This window comes from Electrophorus electricus, chromosome 13, assembly GCF_041902795.1.
Source record: "Electrophorus electricus isolate QZ-2024a chromosome 13, ASM4190279v1, whole genome shotgun sequence".
Lineage (NCBI taxonomy): Eukaryota > Metazoa > Chordata > Actinopteri > Gymnotiformes > Gymnotidae > Electrophorus > Electrophorus electricus.
Window position 1 is genome coordinate 9,422,501 of NC_137509.1, and position 24,375 is coordinate 9,446,875.

At 40.1% G+C, this 24,375-nt stretch overlaps 2 protein-coding genes across 3 annotated transcripts in view; both read left to right on the forward strand.

Annotated features, from left to right (window-relative positions):
* Positions 1–6,011, forward strand: part of nwd2 (NACHT and WD repeat domain containing 2) — a 38,751-nt gene extending 32,740 nt beyond the window's left edge. For both annotated transcript variants that reach the window (XM_027003761.3, XM_081695223.1), the window contains exon 8: positions 291–6,011. In XM_027003761.3, the coding sequence (XP_026859562.3) occupies positions 291–4,193 (3,903 nt within the window). In that variant the 3' untranslated portion in view covers positions 4,194–6,011. The remainder of the gene's footprint in view (positions 1–290) is intronic.
* Positions 6,012–9,559: 3,548 nt separating this feature from the next.
* Positions 9,560–23,999, forward strand: zgc:194930 (uncharacterized). Its single transcript, XM_027003818.3, has 3 exons — positions 9,560–9,924; positions 15,540–15,592; positions 21,099–23,999. The coding sequence occupies exons 2-3, from the start codon at positions 15,561–15,563 to the stop codon at positions 21,850–21,852; spliced, it is 786 nt and encodes a 261-aa protein (XP_026859619.2). The 5' UTR covers positions 9,560–9,924; positions 15,540–15,560; the 3' UTR covers positions 21,853–23,999.
* The last annotated feature ends 376 nt before the right edge of the window (positions 24,000–24,375 follow it).

A 24,375-nucleotide genomic window follows, 5' to 3' on the forward strand; every position in this document is an offset into this window, starting at 1 on the left:
ATATCATAGAGGGTTTTAGGTCATTTTGTTTGTCATGGTTTGCTTTTACATGCATAGCTCAAGGTCACAAGGATTTTACACTTGACTGAAGTGTGTCATTATAGCAACAGGATATAAGGTCCTGTTTAACGTGAGTCAGCAATCCAGAGCTGTTGATTCTAACTGGTTGATGTGTAAGTGTTTTCTTTAAAGACTGAATGCAATTTCTAAAAAACAATAGGGCACATTCAAGATAAATTATATCACAGTATTAAAGTAAATGAACCACCAAATTATTCTAATTTTTCCAGGCCTACACATGGCTACAAAAAGAAATGGGTCCAGAAGCAGATCCTGTTGTCATCGTTCGCTTCATTGGCTCCTCCGACCTCTCCACAGACCTCCACAATCTGCTCCAAAGTATCTGTGAGCAGATTGCCGTCAACTACCGCTGCTTGATCCACTTCCTACCGAACAAGATTCAGGAGATGAGGGAACTGTTAGTTAACCTTCTGGGGGAATCATCCTTCCATCGACCCCTAGTCATCATCCTTGATGCTTTGGAACAGCTTTCAGATGCAGACGATGCTCGTAAGATGTGGTGGTTGCCTGTCAACCTTCCTCGTACTGTTCGCATTGTGGTGTCCACTCTGCCCAACAAGCATGGGATACTGCAGAAATTACGTTGCCAGATACATGATGAGGACTGCTATGTAGAACTGACACAGAGGGATCGCAAGGCATGCAGTCAAACACTCAAACAGCAGCTTCTGAGTGTCAAACGAAAAGTAACCTCAGGCCAACAGATATATGTAAATGAAGCACTGGCTAAATGCACATTACCTATGTTTGTCAATCTTATCTTTCGGGAGGTGGTACACTGGAGGTCTCACAAAGATGTAGATGACAAGTCCCTTTGCTCAACAGTGCATGAGAGTATAGAGCATCTCTTCTTTTCTGTTGAGAACAAGCTTGGTTCCCGCTTTGTCTTCCGTGCACTAGGTTACATTACAATGTCACGTGCCGGGTTGACAGAGGTGGAACTGGAAGACATATTGTCTTTGGACAACAGTGTACTGGGAGACATTATGGTAAGCTCAAATCTAAAGAGTCCACTGCGAATCTCCTATGATCTCATTGCCCAACTAAAAGAGGAGCTGGAGGGTTACCTGGTGGAGCGGCAGGTGCGTAATGTAAACCTGATGGTGTGGGCAAACCGGCATCTGCACCTCATAGCACAGAAATTGTACCTCAGTAATGAAGAGGATGTGCATCAGATGCACAGTCTTTTGGCTGAGTATTTCCTTGGGGTATGGGCAGGTGGTAGAAAAAAAATTTTCCACTGCGACAACAATCACTTTGCCTCATTAAACATCTCTCAACATCGGAACCCTCACCACCAGCAGAGCCTTCATGGGCATGACAAAGCCTCTGCTGACAAGCATTCTTATGACCGACAGACTCCAGAACAGCCATGGGTGTTCCAGTGCAATCTGCTTGAGCCAGATATCTTCTTTGTCAACCACAGAAAAATGACCGAATTGCTGTATCATTTGACAAGGAGTGGCCGGACAGACGATCTCATGTATGGTGTCATTATGAACTTCAGTTGGTTGTACACCATGATAAAGATTGGGCAATTTGACAAGGCATTGATTGATATTGATATGGCTTACAGCTACTCACAGGAAAAGGAGTTCAAGTTTCTTGCTGGCACACTTCGAAATATAAAGGCAAAGGTGACCAAGAACCCTGCATCACTGTCTGCTGAGCTTCAGCAACGACTTCTTCCGGTGGTCACATCTCTTCCTAAGCTCAGACATCTCTTACTAGAGTGTGACAAAGATGGTCCCAAATACTGCTCCATTGTGCCACTTCATTCTTCCATGGATGTCACTTACAGTCCTGAGAGGCTCCCACTATGCTCTAGCTGCATGCAGATTGTGGAGATTCTACCCACTCTAGCCCCCAATATCGTAATTGTAGCTCTTGAAGATGGCTCTATAAGTACATGGGATGTTGAGAGCAGACAGTTGCTGAGACAGATAGACACAGCAAGGTCAGTTGTACTTGGTGTTAGACTTACCACAGATGAGAAATACCTTGTGGTTGCAACCACAAAAAACACATTACTCATTTATGACAACCATAAATCCTGTCTGTTATCAGAGGTGGATGTTAAGGGTTCAAAACAGTGTGGCATCACAGGAGGGGTCGCATTTATCAATGGATTTACCTTGTCCACTCACCATGCCTTAGCTTGGCTGGAGGCCAGCAAGGATGTCAATGTGATTGACCTGCTGTATGGATGGCCCCTGTATCAGTTCCATTGCTGGTATGAGGTAACCTGTGTTGAATGCTCCCCAGATGGAATGTATGCTTTCTGTGGGCAATACCTAAACACCACCACCATATTCCACCTCGGAAGTGGAGACAAACTTGCCACAATGACTTCTGAATTTTCTGGTGGATTTGTGAAGTCCATCCTGGTTCTTGACACAATTCATCAGATGGTGATGATTGACAATGAAGGTAGTCTTTCTGTTTGGAACACCAAAGACATCAACAATCCCAAGATTATGGAGGATTATGACTGTCGAGGAGATGAGAATGAGGTAGTGGGGATAGAACTATCTGAGGATCAGAGATCTATCCTCATTTGCAAAGACAGAAGTATTGAGGTACTTGATACCAAGCTTTGGAAGATGGTAGAGAAGTTCAAGGCCAAGCGTAGTGAGAGATTTGTGGCTGCTGTGCTCTCTAAGAATGGCCAAAGTATTGTGGCATCCATGGAAAACACCTCTTCCATATTTGTCTGGAGAAGAGACAGCGGGCAGTGCATGGCTAGCTTAATAGAGATATCAGGAGCCATTGTCAAGTTGATAAAGTCAACACATCATAACTTGCTTTTGTCTGTAGCCAGCAGTGGGGTTCTGTCAATTTGGGACATTGACATCATAACAGCAATGTCAAACATTGACAAAACCGGGAAAATGATCCAAAGTGTTCTGTTGTCTGGCAGAGAAGACTTTGTGTACACTATGGATGGGTCAGAAGCCATTCATAAGTGGAACTTCAGCACAGGCTTCATTGAGATAGTGTTTAAGCATGAAGGTCTTGTGGAAAACTGTGTTCTCACCACATCTGGTGACCTCATGGTAACATCTGATGACAAATGTAGCCAATACATCTGGCACACAGCCACAGGTGAGAATATCTTTCGAATCAATGGCCAAAAGATATCCCAGCTTCTCATCACACATAATGACCAGTTTGTGGTTTCTCTCTGTGAACAAAATGCATCTCGAGTCTGGAGACTTGCTACTGGTCACAAAGTGTGCAATATCCTGGTAACCCTCCAACATGCTCTCATTACTACAGCAAACACTTTTCTAGTTGGCACAACAAAAAACAAGCTGTTAGCTGTGAGCTTGTGGTCAGGCAGTGTATCCAAGAAGTTTATCTGTGATGAGGGCATCACAATCATAAATTTTAAGCTAATTCCAGACAGTCCAGACTTTGTAGTCTTCATTACATCAACAGAGACTGTGTTTATATGGAGTGTAGCTGATGAGTCTGTCTGTAGAAGGGTGCAGCTGCCAAGCAACTTCTTGAAGAACCTGGAAGACTTCCAAATCTCACCAAATGGAAAGCTGGGAATTGTGTCTAAAGGAGATGACAACATTAATGTTCTAGATCTGCACAGCGGCAAACTCCGCCTAGTCCACGCTGCGGGCATAATATGGAGGCAAAAGTTGTCACGGGATGGACGGTACTTGGTGTACATCTGCTTCCGCAACTGTGATGAGGACGATGATGCAGGTGCGGTTCCTAGCTTGATTGTCATGCGCCTTGCTGATGGGAAAAGTATTGGTACCTGTTCCCTCTACAAGACACCAACCTACTTGTGCCTGTCTCAGCGAGCACTAAACATTATTGTAGGCTTTGAGGACGGTAGCATTGGCACCTATACAGTTGTTGATCGTGTGGATGCAGCCCTCAAAATCAAGATTGCCACCTCAAACAGCCGCCAGATAGTTAACAATGCCTCACAGAAAGTAAGACCCAAATGTAGTACCAATGCCTTCAAGACCATTGCAGACTGCATTTGGAGAGAGTCCACTGAAGTCTTCTCCAGAGACAGCCCCATTAATGTATCTGACAGTGGGGAGCCTGAGACGACAACACCCACAAAAAAGAGTGAACTGCAATGAGAGCACCCTTTTCAGGATGTTAGGGGTATATGTGAATGGGTCCAGAATTGGATGGAGATGATTCTTGTTTACAGAAACCTTGTGATTTAGTTGCACAAATCAGTCCTCTGGATATCACAGTTGTTACTGGCCAGTTACTATGAAGCTGCAGTTGTATTCAGTTAAGTTACTTTCATTAAGTTGTTTTTTGTCTATTGATATCATCTGTTGTATTATGTTTATGTTTAAGATATTTCCATTTTATCAAGATATTAATATTCTTGTGACAAAAGTCTATGTATTTGCACCACAAACACATTTCCTGCCATGTTTGCTTTCAGTCATCCATATTTCAGTGTCTATAGGAACTATATTAATTATGAAACTTGCGTACATGTGTACATATCTATTTTGGCTGCTGCAATTTGTGCAACTCTTTAACAATGTTATGTTTTGCTTAATGTAATCAAAGAGAGTGCCTGGATTTTAAGATTTTTTTCTAAATACTTATGATTAAAAAATGCAGGGAATTTGTAAAACAAAACTATCGTGACACAAATATTCATCAGTACAGTACAATAAACATATTGTAAACAAACAAACAATGAATTTGATTCATTCAAAATTTCTGATCATCACAAGAATTAATTCAGGAAACAGTATTATTGAGGTTGTTTGTTATGTTGCTGCATTTATTATATTAAATTGAAAATAAAGATGGAATGGAAATCACAAGCTGACAATGTTGCATATTGGTAGTTGGATTAAACTATTACTGAGTATTTAACATGTGGGCCTTGTGTAGCATCTCACCAGGAGTATCTGCGCCTTAAAAAGTGTTATAAGTTATGCCAAGTTTTGTTTGTAGCTGTTTATCATGTCTCTAGTAAGGTAAAGTGGGAATGTGTGATAGTTGAAAAAGAATACTGTGTATTTTCATGTTATAGGTGACTTGCATAGAAAAATATAAATACATGTTATTAAAAAAGGTTGTGTCAAGCCAGATATAGGGGTTGCACTTTATTTTTGAATACTTATTTTCCATGGTTGACTTATATGAAGTGTCAATGACGTAAATATTCATCTTCAAACTGCTGGTTTAGTGTGGCCTGTGAAGATTTGCATTTTGTCTACAATTCTGAGAATATTTTGGCATGCACAGCAAAATGATCAGTCATGCACATTGAATCTCCTCCACTACTCCAAGGGCTATTCCTACTAATTGTATGTTTATCTCGAACTGTTTATCTCTGAGAAATAGGCCCATTTACAAGTAATAAACTAGCATTATTCAGGTTTGATACACTTCACCCCTCAAAGTGCAAATTTTCAAAACTTAGAAATATTATAGTGTACTTTGCCAAAGTTCCTTTATTGTGTTTGTTTTCCTCTATAAAGCATTTGTGTTATTATTTGATACTTGAGTGCCATTGTTCATGGCTTAACTGTATCTTCCAGTGTGACAATAATCGATGAAATGTATTACCTTTGCTAATAAGTTTGAAAAGAATCCATATTGTATAGGAATGCCAGTTTTAGAGTATATCTAAATGTCAGTTTGAGAGCAGAACACAACATTGTATGTAATGTGACTTGAATAACTTAATTGCATAAATGTTTGCAAAACATAGTTGGCATACTGGTAATGAATGTGTTTATTGTATTCTTTGTATAGTCAGGACTGAAATCCCTGTTTAGAGACTGATATATTTTCATAAATGTTGTACCTACATTTTGTTACAAAGTTGTTTAAAAAAAGAAAAAAACTTATGTCTGAAGCAATATGAACTAGTGTGTATGCATTGTTTGTATGAAGCATTCTAATGTAATAAAAGGTTCTCTTTTGCCTCATAACTCAGTTGTTTCATTCTTTTCTGTTTGTCTAGCCTATATGAATAACATATTAATACATATTAATAACTGAACATATTAATAGGTTACAGTGATAGATAATTTAAGCATCTACATGTTAAATTTTAATATTTGTCATATTATCATGCTTCAACTTTGATTCTCAACATAGCACATACAAAAATTTTGATGTGACATGATTTGATACTAATATAATTGTTTATTTCCCACTGCAGAGTGGCCAGCAAGCATTGTAATATTTTCAAAACACTGGCAGGTGCCACATTATGTCAATATCATATCTTACCCAACACCTGGATTCCCTGACAGTGCCCACAGTAACACACACACATATTAAAGTAAACAAGTCACTCTGACAGCTTGTAGTTTCCATAGCAACTGTGTCTGGCCCCATAAGACCCTCCGGCAATCAGGAAAAAAAGCAAGAAGTATCTGAGTTTTGGGGGGATTGGGTGTACATTGGAACATTTGGTACATGATCAAGAGTTACATTGGCGTTTACAGTTTTTTTACTACCCTTAATCTATTTACTTAACTTTTATTTCCTCTTTTCAGAGGTGACTGGCAAATTTTTCTGAGCAGATTTCTTACTTGTGCATTTTTATTCCAGAATCTTTATTGTAGATTGGATCACTAAACCACTTTATTTTCAAATGAAAATCCATAGCAAACCATCGAATGCTGAAAGACTGCAGAAATTTGTATGAGACAAAAGAAGGTTTGTGTAAAAGGCTAAGAGACGTTAAGATTAGGCTATTTTCACAATGCCAAGGCCATTATCAGAATGTCAACAAGACTAAACATACAGTTACTGTTAAGGAAATACCTAGAAAAATGGCATTTCCAGGCATTAAGTACTTAAAAAGACATTAAGTACTTAAAATGTCTACAGATTATAATGTCCCATTCAGTTGTTACTTTCATTCTATTTAATAATCGGGAACCATATGATTAACGTGAGTTTCTTTTTAAATAACAATTGCAACCTTCGTAGGTACATTATTACATTTCTGATCTGTCACCTGTAATGTTGGTATTAAAAAGTATAAACCTTTCATCCTGCGTTAATCTCATTTGCATTTTTAACTATTAAGACTCAACTGAGTGTATATATCTCAAACTTAATCCTATGTGCCTGGTTTGGATAAGAAATAAATCATTGACCTTTAGCACACTTTCAGACTATTAAAAACTCAATGAAAGTGCACATGTCATTGTAGACAATAGTGCCATCTGACTATGCATTTGAACATTGAGGTTGGTCTAGGTGTGGTTTGTTTACCCACAGGCTTAACTTAGCCAGCCTGTTTTAAGTTTGGGAAAGAGCACGCTCAGTTATATTTGGTTCCAGATGTAATACTATAAACCTTTCACCAATATTTGCTCTGCGATTGTATGCTTTTACACTGACATATTATTTGTGCTTGTTGAGTTTGCTACTTGATTTGTTTTTTTGTGTTCCAATAAATTCTAACATTAGAATGCCTTTACCTGACCAGCAAAGTAGAAAGATGTCTCCATATTTTCTTAGGTAGAATGTGTTACAGAATCATATCAATGAATAAAAAGCAGGTTTACTGAGGAATGGTTTGACTACAAACGTACACACAGTCTACAAGTCTGACATGCCCTGTTGTTGTTTTTCAACTCTGTACCTGCTGAGTCCTTGATCATCATCTCTGAGTGTCACATGGATCATATTTCTGTAAGGGGGAGACTGTCTCGGATAACAAGGATGAGATGCCTGAAAGGCCAGAAAAATTCTTCAGTGTGTTGTAGCACCTTTTTGTTGCTGCCATTATTGTCCAAAAGCATTTCATAAAGAAGAAACAAATGCCTTATCTTCTTAGTAGATATCGTCTTAGTAGATATGTTTCCTGTTTTGATATACACATTTATGAACTGTTTCTAAGTGCACAAATATTAATTTTTCATAAACCATAAACTGTAACTTCAGAGTTATAGATAGGATGTGGCTGCACATTTGAATGCATATCTCTCATTTTTATTTGCTTTTGATGACTTTCATGATACAGTACATAGGAACGGGAGACAATTTGGAGTCAAATAATTCTTTGCTACAAAGGGTTAGCCTGTTTGATATTGATAGCATTAGCCTAAGGGTAACATCACTGAGAGCTGCACATATCATTTTCCTGTTAACTTCTTCCAAGAATTCACACACACCACAATGACCCACATACGTTATTGTATATTGCATTAAAAAGACAAGAGTTTAAGACTTTTAGTCAGAATGTTTTGATACAAATGAATAACAGCTCATTGGAGCCATATTCCACAGAGAAATTTAGTTTAGTTCCACAAATATCTGTGGAATTCGATTGTTCATGACATGTAGGTACCCAAAACAACCAACTCCAGTCTAAAGATTAAAAGACCTTTATATTGCTTGAACTGCCTAAATAGCTTAAGCACATTACAAAATGTGTACAGGGCATTTTGTTATTTTTATTTCCTTTTTTTTTTTTTTTTTTTTTTTTAATCGGTGGCTCACTTTTAAGTTTTTTCAGTGCTTTTAGAGCTTTTGGTTACTACAAATATCCTATTCATATTTTTTTCCAATTTTTTTTGTTTTTCCTGAAACTCTGTTTAATTACTTTGGCTATTTACATTTTGATCACCATAAGATAATGCGGATTTAGCAACTGTGCTATCAACAGTTTTGCAGGGAACTCAATACTGAGAACAATTTAAATAAATACTCAGAATAATAGAATATTTCTCCCCTAGGGAAGCATATATTAATGTGTTGTTGTGGAATACATGGTTAAAGGTCAAAGCACTGGAAAAAAGCCAAAGTCACTTTGGAATATCTCTCCACCCTTATATTTTTCATAGTGGTGATGAAGTGAAGCATAGCGCATGTATAGTTTGGCATGAAATTTCTGATCTATTTTATGTCTTTTTAAACATATGTTTATTTATTTATGTTGTGAATGAAGCTAATATTGCCTTAAAGTGGCCTGATTAGTGCTTTTGTACGTGTCCCTGCTCAAGTGGACGCAGGCAGGGGGTGCTGGAACGCATGTGTGTACACATTGGATTTATCTGGATAAATGTAATGGATTTAATGGATAAATGCATTAAATTCTAATGTCAATACGAATTATGATTTTTTTTTTTTTAATGTGACGTTACGAAAAATATGACGTTACGATCTGAGTATTCACCTTAATGTAGAGGTGACTAGGAGACAGAACGGTGTAATGCTTAAAACTTCAGGAAATAAAGTAGAAAATATTGCTATATGATTACAACCTTAAACTAAAGTGTAAAATACCGTAAGTTAATCAGCTATGTATGAAAAGGATCAATTTTATAAGCATTAGAAAGAGATATACCGTATGTATTTATATGCATGGCCTATCTGAGCTTCGTGTCGTAGTAATACGTACTGAGTTGGAGAGCAGTCTATACCCACGTTATTGCTACAGGTTGATTTCTGAACCAGACGTCCCACTACTTATATAACGTCTGTGAAGTCTCTGTGTTCCCGCGTCACATGGGTCGTCATTACGGTGCCGTGTGAACCTTCTCTATTCAGGCCCCAGGTCTGGAACAGGACTCACATCTGAAATTCAAATAGACGTGTCAAGGAGATATGGGAGCCTGGAGTCACGGGGGACGGTCCCTGCTCAAAGGGAGCGACACCGAGGGAAAGCAAACGTAACGAAATCAGAGGCCAACAACAGGGTGAACAAAGTAACCGCGATGCTCGTTACTCGAAAGGGAAGTCTTTGGACTTCTTGTCTGTTTTACTTAGGAGACTCCCGATTTAAGAAGTAAATGAACACTGAGGTTATCCGTGAAATTACAGCACCTCCGGCAAACACCTGCCACACCTTCGCCAATCTAACAGGTAATTGTTTTGTATCTACGGCTTCAACATTAAAGCTTTAGTCTTCCTCGTCTTGACAAGGTGAGGATTCGAATAAAAAGAAAGAAATGGTGCACTTCTCACCTGTTGCACTGAATGTTTTTCTTACAGCCCTGTACTACTAACCTAACTAGCCAAACAAAGCGCTTACGTCGATTTTCGGTTCTAAATCTCTCTGTAGTTGTATTAGCCGTGGAATACGTTTTTCCTCATAAAGGGTTTTCGACGTTAACGCTGCGCAGGTGTAAGTGAACTGTTTTCATTTTCCTGCCAGTCCACATAGTTTGCAGGAGCTGGATGAAAACCAGGTGCTATGGGATTAGAGAGACTATAACAGTGTAAGAATCTTTAGTTGGACGGCACTGTAATAACGAGAGTGTTCGGGGGTTCACGGTCATTCTGTCGGGCAGTTGGACGGGCAGTTGGACGGGCAGTTTGCGGCACTGTGGGACAAACTGAAGTTTGAGTGGACGCAGGTCCGTGTTTGAAAGGTTTGAGGCTGAAGCATTATTATCGCCTGCTTCTTAAATGTTTCCCTAATTATACCCTGAAATGTATTTTTACAGCCTGTAATATCGTGGAGTAGAGACACATGCAATAGTGATAAAATTATAACCTAGTTAAACCCTGCTTAGATGGAGGCCTATTATGTTGGCCTACGCTTAAGTGTTGAGCATTTTAACGGTGAAACCATTATTTTCAGACATTACAGTGAAAAACGCTACGGCTCGATTCTCTTTTAAATATAGTTTTAAGAATGTCTCTTAGCTACATGACGTTTGAATTTACTCTGTATATTTTGTAGCTTGAGCAGGTAAATGCAGTTCGCTTGGATGTTTATCGTTGGCGACTTTGTTTACAGACGCGTAGATACTAAGGTGTGTTCACTGTGTGCTAAGAAGGACAGGTCGTATACTGTTCATGGAAGTGGATTGTATTAAGTTTAAGCAATATTGTTGTGCCTGTATGGATTTCAGTGCTTCACAGGCATCTGTATCAGGATGTACTCTCTGTTAAGGTACACAACAATAATAATAATAATAATAACAGTTGCTTATCATCATTGTTGTTGTTGTAGTAATAATGGTGAACACACTGTTTAATAAAATGCCACCTTGGTTTTCATTCAAAAATCAACATACATTCATTACACAGCTCTCATTCTTTGATATTTCTTACTCCCCTACCCTAACCTTCGATATCAAAATGGGCAGTATGTAGCATTTTGGATAAAGGCTTTGTCCAGGGTTTATTTAAAAAAGTGTCATACCATATGGGTTGTCTGGGAAATAAACAAAACGGCATCCTGGTTTATGTCATCATCTAATGTCTGTATTATATACTTTACTTCTGGCAGTCCAAGCTGAGCAGCAGAAGCTGGTTAGCTCTCACTTTGGCCTCTCTGCCCATGTTCCTTTCATGTTTAAGAAAAGTTATTTTGGCACATAAGATTTCTTTATGCGCATGTTGCTAAACTGTGCTAACAGGGTGCAACCGGCATGAAAATAAAATGCAAATGGAGGTCCAAGTCAACACCTTCCACTGATGTAGTCAGAATGTAATATTCCATGCCTGAGAGTTTGAGGCAACCAACAAATAAAAAAAAAATTAAAAAATGGACTGATCCCAAATACTGACATAATTTGCCATTAGAGCAACAGCCTTGTTTAATCATAGTAGTGAATGACTCATTAATCTCAAGTTCAGCTTATTCAACAGAAAGGCTATTACAACCATGAAAATCTACCAGTCAGACTGGGAGTTGTAGAAATTTAGATAAGGCATACTTACTGATCTTGTGATTTAGCCAATCACAAGTTAAAATAAAAACTAAGGTTTTTTTTTTTGTTTTTTTTTTTTTTTTAATTCAAGGTATTCTTATATTAAGTCTGTAGTTATTTCAAGTGGGCCATCAAAGAGGCCATCAAATTATTTCAAATCAGTGGGCCATTTTCTCCAAACATAGAATAAGCTTAGATTGTCCATAGTTGAAACAAATTATCACAACATAATGGTATAAAATTGATAAATATATGCAGTACATGCTTTGACACGGACCATGTTAAACCACAACACCCTGTTTTTTGGACAGCAATACCTACTGTGTCTCAATTACATTGATGTACACAGGAAGCATTACTTATGAACATTCATTGTTTTGTGTCTTTAGTAGCCAATTATGTGATGGGCATTCTCCAGAGGGCTTATTCTGTATGCCTTAGTCACCATGAAACATGGATATAGCAACTGACTCCACAGCAACACATCTACCCTACATGTCTCATGCACCTATATGTTGCGCAAGGCTTGCACGGGTCAACAAATGACCAGGAGTTACAGACCACCCTCAGTTCTGACTGATACTAACACAGAGCCTGAGCATAGGTACACACACATTGAGATGGTAAATGGGAGAATGGGAGACCAAGATGATGGAGACTAATAGAAAGATGGAAAGAGGGAAGTGGAAGTCCAGTTTGCTCAATTTTCTGATTCGCACAAAATCTGATGTCCCTGTTTAGTGTGTGTTCACACACACAGGCATACTTGAAACGCACTATAACCCTGACATGGATGTTTAAGGCCATTTCAGACCGGTGCTAGCTTGCCAGGGTCACCCACTTGAATCTGATGGCCTCTGTTTATTGGCTCTTCACTCACAGATGCGCATGTGAAACACAGCACTCCACACTGAAGCAGGCTGTACAAGTCTGCACTCCAAAGCACAAATTGAGGTTGATTGTTAAGATCATTTCTCACCTGGTATTTGACTGCAATTTAGTAGCACCACGTTCTGTCCTTAGACTCTACATGTTGCAAAATAGATTCATATAATGCCAAAAACATTTTAAGTGGAATTCAATTAATACTGTTTCAGAATTTTAAATTAATGTAAATTCTATGAAGACGTATTGAGTATTGCATATGGTTCTTTGGACTTATGGACAGAGGTAACTTGTGTCAAAATTTAGGCTTGGCATTTATGCTGACGAGTATCATTTTAATTGTAATATTAAAAAAAATAAACATCAACAAAAGCAATCAAGAGGTTCCTATAAATCTGTAAGCTGCTAAAACTCTTTCTCCTGTGATCACTTAAACCATTTTTGGGCAAAAAGGGGACAGTAAGAGCAGAGTGCAGAAAACCTAGGGCCCGCAACTGGGTCTAATGTTTCATAATTACAACAGAGATTACCTGGACAGCCACTGCGGAGTCAGAATGGAAGTGACGCTACCTTTTGAAGCTATTGTGGGAATGCATTAGCATGTGATGCCATGAAGACGGCTGCAGATGTTTCAAAGACGGCATTGGCCAAACAGTGGCACTTCTCACATGTTGGAATTACTACAGACTGTGGCATCAGTTAGCCTCCTTTGGCTTGCTAAAACCAAATCCAAAGGAAATTGAACTAGAGTGCCTACAGCGTTCTTTCTGTTGTGGCCTTTGTTAACCATAAGGCATTTGTTAGTATGTGTATATCTGTCTTTGTGGATGTGTGTGTGTGTGTGCACTTGGGGGGGGGGGGGGGGTCTTGCTGTGTGATTACGTAGCCAATCTTTGTGGCATCACAGGTACCCACACTCTGTTACACAACAGGATGGATAAAAGCATCCGTTCATGTTGGGAATATTTAAGCATTAATTTCCTTAAATATGTTAGCAGGTGTGCTTCCGTATCCCATATGAAATTGTGTAAGGTTGAAATTTACACACTAAGAGAATAAAACCTAAGGTAAAACCCCTATAGCCCTGCAGAAGGCTAAGCATTTGTCACTGAGCCATCTAGGGTGCAGAGCTGGGGGCCATGCCTTCTTCAGAGATGAGAAATCCCTCTACCCCATTAATTCCAATGGAGAAGTAGCTGCCAGGGCTACTGTATTTCACTCTGCCACACTTTGAGCTGGAAATCTTGAGTAATATCTCTTTCACCTCTTGCCTTTCTCCAAGATGGAGCATTTCAATTTCCTTGGGGGTGCTGAAGATAGTATGAAATCCTTGATCATTTTCTATGTGATCTCCTAATCTGTCTTAATCTCTTGGTTATATTAGAAGAAGGCAATCTGATGACATTTGAAGGCTTTCTGAAAGGCCTTCAATCTGACCAAAGGTAACCATAATATAATAACGTAATATTTATAATGCAGTTATCAACTGGGATGCCAGTAGACTTTCCATAACCTGGTCGTGTGGAGGACATCCCACTCAACCGATCTCCCCCTACCCCCCAATCTCTCTGAAGACATTGTGATGTTGAGGCCCAAAAAAAAATGCCTTTGCCAGAAAAGACAAAAAAAGAGTCTGTGTCCATATCATAAATTTATTTCTACAAGACAGATGCATTATATTCGGAAATCATACCTGATATCAGTCTTCCTCTCTAGTTTGTCCTGTTATAATCAAACACAAGAATTTGGTGTGCAAGCGTTCTAATTGAGAAAGGCGTGATGTGCCAAGCAGCCATTTTGCCATCTGTTTATCGTTCCACACCCATCACACTGCTGTCTTTCGTTTTCTCCACTGATTCACGCCCTTCGCCCCCTTTTCTGACTAAATTCTGAGCTCTCTAGTTGGTGTTCTCCTCACAAAGAATGCTTATGTCCTCATTCTGAAGTGTTTGAAAAGCACACCAGGCTCAGGTAGAAAGGAAGCTTCTGGATGGCCGTGTGGTTTCCACGGCTGGTGTCCTGGGTGGAGACTGCTGGGAATGGATGAGGAAGGGCCCAGTTCCTGCAGTATCCTGCTGTGATGACCAGCAGGGCAGGTGTCTGCCACCACACACGTCTGGAGTGTAGTCATTATCTAACTCTAGTCATTTTAGGCCTGATTTCTCTCCCCCCCCCCCCCACCCATTTGTCTTTGGAAAGTCTGGAGAAAGAAATTTGGCATTAGAATTCGTTTTAATTTAGTCGACTTGGTTCATAATAATTTTTAAAAAAGATATCAGCTAGTGTGAATAAAAACAAGGAAATCTTAGCATGAGCCCTCATGTCCTCTCATGCTCTCTCCCTGTGCTCGTCAGGAAAGAGGCCAGTAAGGGATGAAACGACCAGCTATATCTGCTTTCCCAGACTTTCATCAATTATTTACCAGTGCAGAAGGAATGGCCAAGCCTGCAGCAGAGGAGAGGTCCTCCTACAATAGCCATGTATCGATACAGCCACTTACTGGGCTCGAACGCAGCAGGCAAGTGTCTGCGACAACACAGACTGGTCTCTCTCCACCTGAGAGCTGAGCTGTGACCTGTACCTGACACTTTCATATGTCAGAGCCATATGTCAAATCAATATGGGACAGAGGTACCACAGGCCAAGGTCTGTGGAAAAACTGAGGATCAACCCCCCCCCCCCCCCCCCCCCCCCCGAGTCTGAACGTAGTGTTGTGGAAAGGTTGGATGCATAGGATGGTCATGTTCTTGGATTCTGTCTCGGAGCGATGTAGATTGCCTGTCACAGGACTTTGATCATAGCAGCCTGTGCACTGAAGCAATGCTTCCCACAAAACCTAAATACTACTACCTTACTCCATGCAAGGATTTGTCTTGATTGATGTGGGTGCTAAAAAGCGAACCTCTTTTTTTTTTTTTGGTCTCTTCCCAGCCCCTATACCCAGCTGTCCAGATGGGGTGCAGATGCTGTAGGATGATAAAAAGGTAAGATGGAAGACCAACAAACAGAATTACTGATAACCAGTTCAGGCAAGTAACAAAACCGCTCTATATCCTGGTGGAGTTTGTAAATGTCAGGCCTGTCAGAGATTTGATTGGAGGTGAAAAAGTGTTTTGAAAAGTTGATGTTACTATAAATATGCTTGCTATTAGCCACACTAAAGGGTAAAGTCAGCTACTAAACTCTTGTGTTTATTTATACTGTAACATTTGTTCTGCTGCATGTATTCAGACATTGATATTGCTATAAATGAGAGTTTATATCCTATGCATTTGGTTGTTCTAGATCAGTTGCATTGAAGCCAATATAGTTATATTTCAACAAATCTAATAATAGTTTAAAAAATAGTAAAAATGTTATGAATGCAATACTATGGACAACTTGTGCAAGTGGTAAGGGCTCAACCATTTATATTCAAAAGCTTTTGCTTGTATTACCAAGCAACCACACCACTCTGCCGTAGCACTTTCTAAATGAAATGTTTATCTTTAAAGACACTTGTGTTGGAGCAGAAACTACTGATTGACACCTAAAAGAGCAATTCATTCTTAGTGTAGTAATGGACAGAGGACTAAATGGCTTGAGTGTGTGTTATTTTTGGACTGAGGTTTCAGTGTCCAGGGCACAGATGTTGTCGTTCATGCTAACTCACCCTGATGCTGTGCTACTTTGAGGGTTTGGACGTTTATGATGCAGATTCAGTGGAAAGTATACATAATGCAGTGGGGACACACAAATGCCACCTAATTGCTTGGGGTGTCACATTTCTGGGCTTAGCCTGAGCTGGCTGAATTGACTGGCTCATATGCAAATACCACACAGGCATTTGAGCATTTAAGCAAACACAATGCGCATGTGCATGCACACACACACACACACACACACACACATACACATACACATTTTTATTCATACCCGTTCTTCATTCGTATTAAATGCATCTTTGTCTTTCCAAATGCTGAATCAATATTTCATGCATAGACATGGTAGACATTAGAGGCTTGCTTTATGGCTGTGTGGAATTGTGTGTCAAGAGTCCACAGGCACAACCACTGCAAAGCCCTCTAATCTCTAACAGAGTTCACCCTTGTCTGCTATGTACAGCAAGGCAGGGAAACCATATACTTCAGGGTTTCCTGATGACAAAATCCCCTTTCTTGTTCCCTTCAAAATGACTGAAATAATTTAAAGGTTAGAACCTTTTAAATGCACATGGCTAATTTTCCACACAATTGACAGGCAATGTAAGTCTGACATTAAGAGTACTGTTATTAGGTGTGCTGTCTGGCTTTTAAAGGGGAACCCTACTTTTTGTTCTCTGTTTGTAACACTTACCTTGGCAATGGTCAATGCCTTAGCTAAATGTAACTTTCTGGAGTAGAAGTTTTGACATGTGTATTGTTGGACTAAATGTTCACAATGTCTGTGGTAATGTAGTAAGTTTCATATTGAAAAAGAAACTAAAAAGCTTGATTAGTAAATAATAAAAATAAATAAATAAATGTTTTATTGAGAGCACTTTTGAAAACAAGGAATACAGTGTGCTTTACAAAAGAATACAATAGGAACTGTCATGGCATGGGCCCACCTCCTCCTAGACTCTTCCCTGTGTTTGTGTTTGTGTTTGTGTTTGTGTGTGTGTGTGTGTGTGTGTGTGTGTGTGTGTGTGTGTGTGTGTGTGTGTGTGTGTGTGTGTGTGTGTGTGTGTGTGTGTGTGTGTGTGTGTGTGTATGTATGTGCGTGTGTGTAAGTCTACATGGCCATGCCCCTCACTTGTTGTTCGTTACATGTTTCACCTGTCTCTCGTTGCAGTCATCATTAACGTGTATTTGAGTCCTTGTGTGTTTCTTCTTGTCAGTGTTTAGCCTAGTGCATGCTGCTATATTCAGCTGCCTTGTTGTGTGCTTTGAGTGGGTTATTTGCTTGTCACATTTTGTCTTGTTTTAACCCTGTTTTGTGCTTTGTGTTTTACTTTCATTTTTGTTTGCATGTGAAAATAACCATCTGTTTTGTTCTGAACGACGGCTGGCCTCTGCATCCTGCCTCGCCTCCTATCGTTACGGGAGTAAAATGAAATCTAAAGCAAGAACACAAAAATAAAATTGAATGAATTAAGACGGCTCTTGCGGGGGCATGTCTCAATCAGTTCAGTTAGGTATACTGGGGCCAGACCATGAGGGCATGTGAAGACCATTAAGAGCATCTTCACATCATCCTGAAGACACAGGTAGCCAGTGCAGTTCTCTAAGAACAGGTGAAATGGGCTCCATCATTCTTGAACATGTCAACATTCTCACTGCAACCTAGAGATCGAGTGCCTTCGTATTCCAGAAAGAAGAGTATTATAGTAGTTCAGATGATGACAATGTAAATGTTTTTTTTCTGTCAGCTATTGAAAAAATGTTACAGATCTTGGATATATTTCTCAGGATCAGGGCAGCTGGTGGTGAAGTGAAATTACTTTAGTAAGTGTTTCATGATTAATTGACGGGAATGTTGACAGTGCTTTTTACTTTGCCACTGGCTAGGAGGCAAATTGCTGGGCAGTAGTCATTTGCAATGCTGTCCCTAATGGAAAGTATTTTACTACCAAAAATGTCAGCCAATTCATTTGTTATTTACAAATTCTGTTGGGACATAAGATAAGGGAATAAAGGCCTATCAAATGTAAGGTCTCTATGACTGTCAATAAGGCTTGAAAAGTAGACCAACCTAAATATTTTAGTTTGGTTGTTGAGCAGTTTTCAGTTTGTGTAAAAATCATAGTAGACTCTAAGCAAGGTGTGCCTTTATTTTCCTGCAAAAATTATATTTAATTTTAAAATGGTAATGTAAAATGTCTGGACGCAAGCCTGGTTTTGTGTGTATTAATGTATTCCTTTAGTCTGAAAGTGAATTTTTAAACTAGGCTGTCACAGAAGAGGCCGAAGAGAGGTAAAGAGGTCTGTGTAAGTTTTCTTATAAGTTTTAATACAGGAAAGCCCAGTCATCCCACACTGTAGTGATCAAATATTCCAACATATAACATATTAGACCTTGATGTGACATGATCTGATCAGAGGTATGGCCATGTTTATGTAAATTGTAAAATCATTATTAACAGAATGTGAAAGTTATCACAGCAAATGTTAGTCTCCAGTAAGCAATACATGGTCAAATAGTCAAAATCTATTAAAATTCTTGACAATAGTTTACCACGATATTTAAGGAATCCTGGATATTATCTTGGAGGATGACATATAACCCATATTTACCCAAGTAAACAGCAGGAAAGCGCTCAGTCACCTGAGTTAAGCAGGAATTTCCACATTGCCCTCATCTGCCTATACAGATCATCATATACAAACCTATACAGACCGTCATATAAAAACTAGGCACTCTTTCCACACACATGATGCATGTCTTCTCAAAAATTTCAAAAAAGGAGTACAATTTTATTTGACAGATACTGTAAGTGTTTAATTATATAGCAGAGATTATGGTGTGAGACATACAACTGCAAAGTGATATATACTGACCAACAACATTAAAACCACTGAGAGGTGAAGTGAATAACTTCGATCATCTTGTTACATTGGCTTCAAAGGGTTGTTTATATTAGGCAGTCAGTTCTTGAGTGGGGTGGTTTGGTAGGTTACTACGTACCAGAAGTGCTCTAAGAAAGGAGCTCCAAGAAAACACTGAACCAGTGATGAGATTATGGGTATCCAAGGCTCACTGATGCGTGTGGAGAGTGAAAACTAGCCTGTTTTATCTGATACCACAAATTTTAGCACACATTGCTGGCTAAAGTTAATACTGGCTGTGCTAGAAAGGGTTTGAGTAGGGCAGTGGTAGCTCAGTGGTTAAGATACTTGACTAGTAATGAATAGGTTGCCAGTTCACTGCCAAGTTGCTGTTGGGCCCATGAGCAAGGCCCTTAAACCCCTTAAACCTCAATTGTGTGAATTGTCATAATAATTATAAGCTGCCTTGGATAAAAGTGCCTGCAAAATGCTCTCAGTGAATGACGTGAAATTAATTTGTATGAGGCTGGGTAGATGCAGGCCAGTTAGAGTGCTCATGCTGATCCCTGTCTGTGTCCACAATGTGTCCCCAATGGGCATCAGAGCTGGACCATAGTGAGTCATGTTTTCATGGAATGGAGTCATGGAATGGCTGGGCAGGTATGCGTTTCTTACCAGGGGAAGAGATGACAGCAGGATGCTCTGTGGGGGGAAAAGGGAAGACTGTGTCAGAATATGCATGATGTTCTGCTGGGAAACCTTGGGTCCTAGCATTCATGTGAATGTTACTTTGGCATGTACAACCTACGTAAACATTGTTGCAGACCAAGTAAACCCCGTCCTGGCAACAGCATTGCCTAATGGCAGTGGCCTCTTTCAGCAGGATGATGCACACTCTGCCACACTGCAAAAAATTGTTCAGGAGTAGTTTGAGGAACAGGACCATGTGTTGAATCGGCCTCTACATTCAGCAGATTTCAATCTGCGCATCTGTGGGATATGCTGCAAAAACCAGTCTGATCCATCCCTTGATGGCTCAGAACTGTTTTGGCAGCCCGACGGGGACCGGCATGTGACATTAGGCAAGTGGTTTTAATGTTATGGTCGATCTGTGTGAGGACATATTCAGGCAGAAACACAAACAAAAGGAAAATTAAGGAAAGTACATACCTGGATTTTGATATGAAGATTCCCAGACTGACACTGGTTAGTATAGATGCCTTTACCCATCAGCCCTGGTCCCCCTCACCCTTCCTCTCCTTTATCCTGGTGGAGGGTGTGAGGGGCATGGGGAGCTCTGCAGGAAAAGTCTGACGGTACCATCCGTAAATACAGCGGCGCCCTGCTGACGCGCACAGACACGCACGCTGCAGTGGACTGATCTTCCACTTCCTTCTTGTCCTCTGCCTCTGTCATCGCTTATGCGCTAAATGACCTCATAAACCAGTGGGAAACGGGTCAGACGTGGTTCATTCTTACTTAATAAATAAGGCATTTGAAAATGAGGATTCTGAGAGGGACAGGGCAGAGGTCCTTAAAATGGGTGATGAAGAAAAGAGTCGTGTAACGATAGTCCTGCGGGTCTTATCTCAAAGGGTACTGGTGTGTCAGAGGATGTGTTTGCTTGCATAATGCAAATTTAGAGTGCAGTCAAATCTACAGGCATGACATATCAAGTTGTAAAAGAGACAAGTTTCCAGCTTGTTGTCTGCGGTATCAATGGCTAATCAGGTGAGGCTCACTAGTGTGTCTGCCTTTTTTAAAATATCATTTTATTTTGCTAATTTATTTGCTGCTGCATGGTAAGTTATCTGCCTTGTTAATCATTTTTATGTTGCACAGACCACAATTAATTTTTTAGTACTATTGAATATGACATTTATGGCTATCCCACTTGAACAACTGAAAAGAGAATTTGGTCATCAAGCTTTATCAAGGCTGACTGTGGTTTCTTACATTTTGTATGTCTATTACTCTCTTGTAGTTATATCTATGACCCCACGGTGCCTGTAGATGCCCACAGCTACAAGCAGGACCATTCCAGTAACTCCTTAGTACCTCCCTACCAGTGTCACAGACTACCAAATGAGACGGCCCACAAGAAACATGGCTTCCACAACTTGGCTTACACCGGCAACTCCAGCCCCACCAAATCTGACATTGACAACAACCACATAAACCAACTCCATGTTAACAACCAGGCTAGATCCAGCCCACCTCAGCTACCAGAGAGTGACTCCATCCTCTACATTATGCATCCCGAGGGCGGGCTTCCACCTGTACAAACCTTCCTCACCCTCCCCAGTGCCCCACCCATGTGCAGCATGCAGCCCATGTGCAGCATGCTGGGGACGGAACCCTTCAAGCAAGCGGACAGCTTCCGTGACTCGGGCCTGGGGAATGGTGGGACGGTGGATGGGAACAACGGCTCAGGTGGCCGCTGGTGTGGACAGGAGGAGGAGGAGGAGGGAGAGGGGTGGCGGCAGGAACGCAGGGAGGCTGGCGCACCCGAGCATGTTGGCGACGTAGTGGATGAGGAGAGCGTGATCTCGGTGGATATCCACACCAGCAGCACCAGTCTCTCCTCGGCGGACACGAAGCTGGCGGAGGACGACGAGGAAAGGGAGAATCCGGTGGGGGAGAAGAAGGCTGAGGACTCTGTGAGCATCACTGAATCTATGGTGGCCGAAGCTCTTGCTGCACTGGAGGCAGCAACTGCAGGAGAGGAAGACGAGTGAGAGCGGGACCTCGTCATTGCTCGTGGAGCCTCAGGTTGAGACATGGGAGACTTTTCCTCAAACTCTCACCTAAACATTCAATAGCCAAAAGAATACTTTGCATAATGCGTACATTCAGAAAGTCACTGAGAGTGCTTTTCTGATGACCAGAAAGGACAACCGTTCATGTGGAAAGTGAATTCTAAACATGGAAAAATGGATTGCTCTTTGTTTACAGGGAAGAAAATGTTCCCTCAACAGACTACCGATTCAGTTCAGCAACTAAAGGTCATACTGTTTATGAATGGAATGTATAGATTTATGTAGATACATTTTGCCAAGCCAATCAGTAGCATGGGGTGTATTTTCAGAAGCTGAACTGGACTGTTACTTTGAACCTTTTTTGTACTTTTGTTCCATTCAAGCTCACTAGAGTTCTATTGACCCTTTTTTTTTTTTTTTTTTTTGGATATTCTTTTTCCTCCCAGTTGACCATTACCAGCTTTCTCCCCTGTAGCACAAAATGGTACTACCAGCCTGGGAGAGCAAAGCGCTGCACATGCTGTTCAACCCACTGTTCACTACTGTACTCTTAACTATGCTTGGAGGAGAATGCTGAGCATTCCTGTAGCATGTGACAGTGCAGATGACCAGGGTCCTGTTGTCCTTCCTTTCCAGAATGTGACCACTTGTGTATCAGCAAGTAGGTCCTATGTGGACCAGGTGGCCCTTCACATAGCTTTCAGCGTTGTTCTCTAAAAAGTTCCTTTTGTGTTGTGTTGGTTATGTCTGGTGTTGGATAAATTTCACTAATGTTAAAGGAGACTCCATTCTACAGTTGGATGAACTAAAAAAAGGTTTGTCTTAGAAAAATTTTAATCCCTGCTTTGTCTTAATCCCACACATCTGAAGTTTCATGAAGACTGCTAGATTGATTTAGAAGGAGAGTGGGAAATGAAGATGAGGTGTGTATATCACACCTCATCTTCATAGCCCTGTTTTACACTTGGTCATTTCATGCATTATGTATTTGGATTATACTGTGGCAAGATTTTAACCACAAGCATTTACTCCAGTCAGCCAGATTGAAATGCGATGGCTATTTAGTAAAAAAAAAAAAAAAATCACCTTATTCCACCTGACAAACAACTTCAGATGACAGATTTGGCATTTTCACTTTGAGGTAATGATGTGAGGGGGAGGGTTTCATGGTTGTCAGATGTGGCTCAGAGAGACAGATGTGTTTACACTTGTATAATGCGTGCATTTAAAGGTGAACTATTATGTGGATGTTTCCTGTCTGGATCATAGACTAATAATGAAGATTTATGAAACAACCAAGTGTAAACGGTGAGTAGGCTTGCAGTGAGCCTTGGAAGCCAAGCTTGCCTAGTTACCTCAGTTCTTTGCAGAACATGACTGACTTGTTTGAAACACTTTCCAGACCACTTTAAAATGGGAGAGAGGGTTCAAGTTTGATAGCTGTAATGTCTTGAACATCTCGCTGTAAAAACACCAGCTTTGTCCTCATTAAGCAAGTAGGTTTCCACACAGAATCTTTTGGCTTCACAACTACCTGAAATTTTACCTGGATAAATTTCCACCTACATTTCAATTCTAATTCTAATGGTAAATGTAAATGTATACCAATAATTAGTATACTGTTATTTATGAAATTGATTTATTTGGGCCAGTGACAGTAGTTAACCTAAAATATTTAGAAATGCAAAACTAAGGTTATCTTCCTGAGGCCTGGCAACATGTCTGACTGACTGTGTGTCACTAAATGAAGGGCCGCTGAGTGTTTGACATCAGTGGATGTATATATGCTGTACTTCCACACACATATGAAGATGCTACACATTTAAAAACATTTCTCAGCACAGCAGGTAAATGTGATTTCATATTACCAGCCATACTGTTTTTATGTTCAGGAAAGCTGAGCTTTCAATGGAGAAGCTTTAATTACTGAAACCGAGGACTATGTCTTTATATAATGGCCAAAAGGACTTTCATTAAAAAATAAAAATCTATATATGATTGTACAAAAGGCATATATGATCTATATATGATTGTACAGTTTCTTTAATGTGATTTATTGCCTTTCTGCATTTTAAACCAATGCACATATTGTTTTATGAGTGTATTTTAAGTGAATGAAATGGGGGAAAAAACAACAATCTGGTCTACTTCCTTAATTTTAATAGAAGGACACACAGAGAGGTGAAAATTGACACAGGAATGAGGAAAAAAAGGTATTACAACATGATGCCTATGCTGATTAGGCTGGATGTATAATGTCTAAGGGATATGTCGGTGGCCTTTCACAAACATCTCTTTGAAAGGAACTGGCCAGAGCAGTTTGTGCTGGCTTCATATGAAAGCACAGCATAGGTTTTGTGTGTGTGTGTGTGTGTGTGTCTAGAATTCCGGGATAGAGGAAGGGGGGGGGTCCCCTGTCACATACTGCTCCTTAAATGATTAAGAAAGGTCTTTATTTCCCCCCCCCCCATTTTTATTTGTGTGTATGTATATATATATATA

Coding starts and splice junctions, on each gene's coding strand:
- zgc:194930 (XM_027003818.3), top strand. CDS start 15,561: ATGGGGTGCAGATGCTGTAGGATGATAAAAAG. Junction 15,593..21,098: donor TGCTGTAGGATGATAAAAAG/GTAAGATGGAAG, acceptor ACTCTCTTGTAG/TTATATCTATGACCCCACGG.